This window comes from Pteropus vampyrus, unplaced genomic scaffold (genome assembly GCF_000151845.1).
Source record: "Pteropus vampyrus isolate Shadow unplaced genomic scaffold, Pvam_2.0 Scaffold197, whole genome shotgun sequence".
Taxonomy (NCBI): Eukaryota; Metazoa; Chordata; class Mammalia; order Chiroptera; family Pteropodidae; genus Pteropus; species Pteropus vampyrus.
The window spans coordinates 1023812-1028795 of record NW_011888978.1 but is presented as its reverse complement, the minus strand read 5'-3'; the positions used below and the strand labels follow the sequence as shown (position 1 = coordinate 1028795).

Below are 4984 nucleotides of genomic sequence, written 5' to 3'. Positions count from 1 at the left end.
GGAAGGAGAGACAGGCCTCCCCATCTGGAGCCCAGCTAGCAAGCTACAGCGAGGGCCCAGGATGGCTCTGGATCTGAGCCTGTACGCCCCGCAACGGGCAGCCCAGAAGAAGGAGGGGACAGGTTCCCCGAGGAGGGAGGGGATAGCGCAAACGGACCATGGCCTGAGTGAGTGTTGGCACCTCTGTGCTAACAGCCAGCAGATCTCTGGGGACATTGTGTTTAGAAGCCACAGATGCTGGTCCACTAGAACCACCCACCCAGCGGTCCTTTTGGATCCAGGGCCTCCCCCACCACACTGAGGGTCTCCACTGTACCTTTCCAGAGACCCAGCAGACCTTCTGTGATATCAGCAGTGGATGGAAGATAAGATTGTACAGCCAGGCACAAAAAAGCAACAATGGCCATGCAATCATTCGCATGGAACATCCACACCTGGTGAAGGAGGTGCTGAGATGCAGAAGAATTAGGCAGAACTCTGCCTACAGGAGCTACCAGCCACTGCGGAGATTGTCACATCTAACAAGTGGCAGTACCACGGAGCACCCACTGTGGAGATGGACACATCCACAGGACGCAGGCTAGTGGGGGACCTGCTGCAGATATGAACACGTCTACAGGTGGCAGGACTATGCATCACCTGCCTGCCAGATGAGGGAAGCTCTCTCTCTCTTATTCTGCCAAGCGGGCCTGGTGGTGGTTGAAATCGAGGTGCAATTACATACAGTAAAACAGACACAGTTTAATCAGTTCTGACACAGAAACGTGTGTGTAATCAATACCTCCATCAAACACAGAGCACTCTGTCACTCTCGCCCACTGTGGTCCATAGTGACTGAACTGTCCCATATCTAACTCTCCATCATAGTAACCTCAGGCCACATGTGGCTGGTACCACTGAAAAACTGAAATTTTCTCCATTTTAATGTCATTTTACTTAATTTAAATCTATAGGCACCCGTGGAGAGTGAGAACTGGTGGTGGGCCGCACTCCCACTAAGCAGGCCTCCTTGCCCTCCTCCCCAGGTCCCTGGCTGTTGGGCCCCAGTATTCATCTCTGGGCATGCAGCCCATCCTCTGTGCCAGCATCCCGGGCCTGGTCCCCAAGCAGCTGCGCTTCTGCCGAAACTACGTCGAGATCATGCCCAGCGTGGCAGAAGGCCTCCGGGTCAGCATCCAGGAGTGCCAGCACCAGTTCCGCGGTCGCCGGTGGAACTGTACCACCGTCAACAACAGCCTGGCCATCTTCGGCCCCGTGCTGGACAAAGGTACGCCTTCCGGGGAGGTGGCAGCCTATGGGTGCAGCAGGCCCAAGCCAGGTGCCCGGCTCTGCCTTGGTGTCGTACCTGTCCCCGGGCATGGGAGCGGAGTGTGTGGGTAGTGCTGCACAGACCTGGCAACGTTGGCGTCTCTGACGTGGGTCCTTCCCGTGGTCACTGGATCTGGGAGCCTCCTGGAGCTTGGGAAGGACATTGAATCGTGCAAATGCTTCCTGCTTCCTTTCCCCAAAAAGAAATTGCATGGTTCTAGGGGGACACTGCAGGCAAATCTTGGAAAGAAAACACACACAACAAAAACAAAAAACAAAAACAAAACCCACACTCAGGAAGAGAAAGAGTTGGGGGGCCAAGAGGCACATGGCGAAAGCTATCCAGGGTCCTGGAGCCAGGGGTTATTTGGGGAAGGAGAGGGAGATGAGATTGGCTGGATGTTGGTTAACTTTTGGTGAAGAGCAAATTTTCACAAAACGTCATGGTTTAAACAATGATGATGTGTCATAGGTCCTGACAGATCAGACTGCAGCACCTGCAGGCAGGATTAATCTCTGCCCCTCAGCCATCCCTTTCTCTCCATCTGGCAGCCAATGCTGCTGTCAGCAGGAATACCCACAAGTGGCCTCAACACGTCGTAGCCTGTGCTCCCTTAGACATGGTTGCTGGGACCCACGTGCAAGTGGGGAGGGAGGGAGGTGGAGAGAGAGAGACCTCTTTCACTTAGCAGAATGTTCTCAAGATTCATCCACACTGTAGCATGTTCTAGCACTTCATTCCTTTTCATGAATGAATAATATTCTATTGTATGAATACGCTACATTTTATTATCCATTTATCATTATAAACATTAAAGTTATTTACACCTTTGGCCATCATGAATAGTGCTGCTATGGACATTTTTGGACAAGTATCTATTTAAATGTCTGTCTTCAGATCTTTTGGAATGGACGAGTAAAATTGTTCAGCCTCAGGATAATTCCATGTTTAAGTTTCTGAGGAACCACAATACTGTTTTCTACAGCAACTGCACCATTTTACATTCCCACCCACAATGCAGGAGGGTTCCGATTTTTTTCTACATCTTTGTCAATACTTGTTATTCTCTGTTTTTTTCTTTAGCCATTCCAGTAGATTCAAAATAGTATCTTGTTCTAGTTTTTATTCACAATTCCCTGGATGGCTAATGATGCTGAGCATCCTATTATGGGATTATTGGACATCATATGTCTTCTTTGGAGAAATGTCTATTCTAATTCTTTGCCCAGTTTTTAATTGGGTTGTTTGTCTTTTGGTTGTTGAGTTGTTAGAGTTATTCATATATTCTAGAATCTCGTCAGATATACAATTTGCAAATATTTTCTCCCATTTTGTAGGTTATCTTTTCTTTTCTTTTTCCTTCTCCCATTTGATTGGTTCCCTCTTTTTTAAAATTAAGTTTATTGGGGTAACATTGGTTAATACAATTATATAATTTTCAGGTGTACATTATCATTTGACATCTGTATATTCTATTGTGTGTTTACCACCCAAAGTCCAGTTTCCTTCAGCTACCATATATTTGATCCCCTTTATTCACTTCACCCTCCCTCTAACCCCTATAATTTACCCACTTTACCCTGTCTACCTCCCCCCTTGTCTTTTCACCTTTGTGACAGTGTCCTTTGATGCACAAAAGTTTTAAATTTTGGTGAAGTCCAATTGATCTATTTAAATGTCATATCAAAGTAAGCATTGCCTAATCTAAGATTACAAAGATTTACTCCTATGTTTTCTTCCAAGAGTTGCAGTTTTATCTCTTACATTTAATCTTACATTTAATTTCTGTATATGGTGTGAGGTTAAGGTCCAACTTCATTCTTTTGTATGTGGAAACCCAGTTCTGATGATGTTGGTTCTAATAGTTTTTGCTCGATATTTTTCCATGTTTCTGTGGATGGACAGGCCCTTGATGCTCCCTACTCTGCCATTTCACCGATGTCACTTCGTACTGCCTTCTGAGACCTAGTCTCAGGGGCCATGCAGAGCCACATTTGTTGGTGAGGCAGTTTGAAGGCCCTACCTAGGGTAGGGGACACAAACAAACCCCAGTCCTTGATGGCATGTCAAGGTCACCTGGGGAGATGAGCATGAAGAATAGGATATGCACTGGTATAGCTGCCTCCAGAATGCAGAGGAAGAAAAGAGAACAAGAGACATCTGGGAGGAAGCTACACCAGATCCCAGGACTACAGGTGTGCCAGGGGCGGGGCCAGCTGAAAAGGGGTCCTGAGAGTGCCGCTGAGTGTTGCCTTGAGGGCTGGTGGGGCCTGACGGTGTTTATTCAAGGGCCTAGGACTCTCCAGTGTCAAGTGATCATGACCCTTCCCCCCAGGTGAGCCTGTGTTCTCTGGAGCAGGGATGGTTGTACCACGTGACCTTGACTGGCAAGCCAGTTCACTTCCTGGAGTGTCAGTATCCCCGTCTATAAAATGGGAGGATAATTGCTACTCGGCCAACTTCACAGAGCTACTGGTTAGGTTAATTACATAGCAGCTCCCCACAGGGATGGCCACTGCTGTGTGTAGATGGAGTTAGGTCCACAGGGCAATGTGGCATATCAGATGTGTGGGGACATGCGTGTGTGAGTGTGTGTGTGCATGCATGTGCATGTGTGTGAGAATATAGGTACATGTGTGTCTGTACCTGTGTGAGTGTGTGGTGCATGTGTGCATACATGTATGTGCTGTGCACGTGCATGGGTGTGTATGACTCTGTGTGTACTGTGTGCCCATGTTTGAACATCTGCATAGTATGTGTACGTGTGTGTTGTGTACATGTGTGATGTTTATGTGTATTACATGTTCAGTGTGTGCGTATACATGTGTGATGTGTACATTTGTGGTGTGTTGTGTGTTCATGCATATGTGTATCCCATGTGTACAAGTGTGCATGTGTGCATTGTGCTGTATGTCTGTGCACATGTGTGTGCATGAGCATGTGTATGTGCATATGTGAGCAAACATGTATATCGTGCAGTTGCTGCCTATGTGGGTTCCATGCTGTGCCTTGACTAGTGGTGTGTGGGGCAGGGAGGCATGTTTAGCACTTGCGCCATGGTCAGGAGGCCCCAGACAGGGCCCCGGTGCCATCTGGGTACCTGGTTGCAGAGCCTACATGGGGGTGCCTAGGGTTCCCACTCCCCCAGATGAGATAAAGAGAGCAGGAGTTTGGGAAGAAGGCAGAAGCCTTTACTACCTGTGAAGGCTGCCATCCAGTGGTGGATGAAGGCTGTCTTGAATGGAGTTGGGCCCCACCTGGAAGCCAGGGAGGGAAGTGTGGGTTTATTTCTGGGCTCTATTCTATCCAATTGGCCCACATATGCATCCCACTGGGGCCCATGCCATGCTGTCTGGATTACCATGGTCCTGCAGGAAATTTTGAAATTGGGAAGTGTGAGTCTTCCAACTCTTCTGTTTTTCTGGGCTTGTTTTGGCTATTTGGGGCCTCCTTACCATCCCATATGAATATTAGGATCAGCTTGCCAATTTCTGCAATAAGCTTGGGATTTTAGGGCTCGCATTGAATCTGTAGATCAATTTTAGGAGTATTGCCATCTTTACAATATTGTCTCCTGATCCATAATCATGGGATGTCTTTCTATTTATTTAGGTCTTCTTTAATTTCTTTCAATGATGTTTTATTATGTTCAGTGTACAAGTCTTGCACTTCTTT

The 4984-nt window shown here is 47.5% G+C and overlaps 1 protein-coding gene across 1 annotated transcript in view; it reads left to right on the top strand.

Annotated features, from left to right (window-relative positions):
- Positions 1–4984, top strand: part of WNT3A (Wnt family member 3A) — a 38727-nt gene that overhangs the window by 13788 nt on the left and 19955 nt on the right. The window contains exon 2 of the mRNA XM_011371942.1: positions 1026–1267. Coding sequence (XP_011370244.1) covers positions 1026–1267 — 242 coding nt within the window. The remainder of the gene's footprint in view (positions 1–1025; positions 1268–4984) is intronic.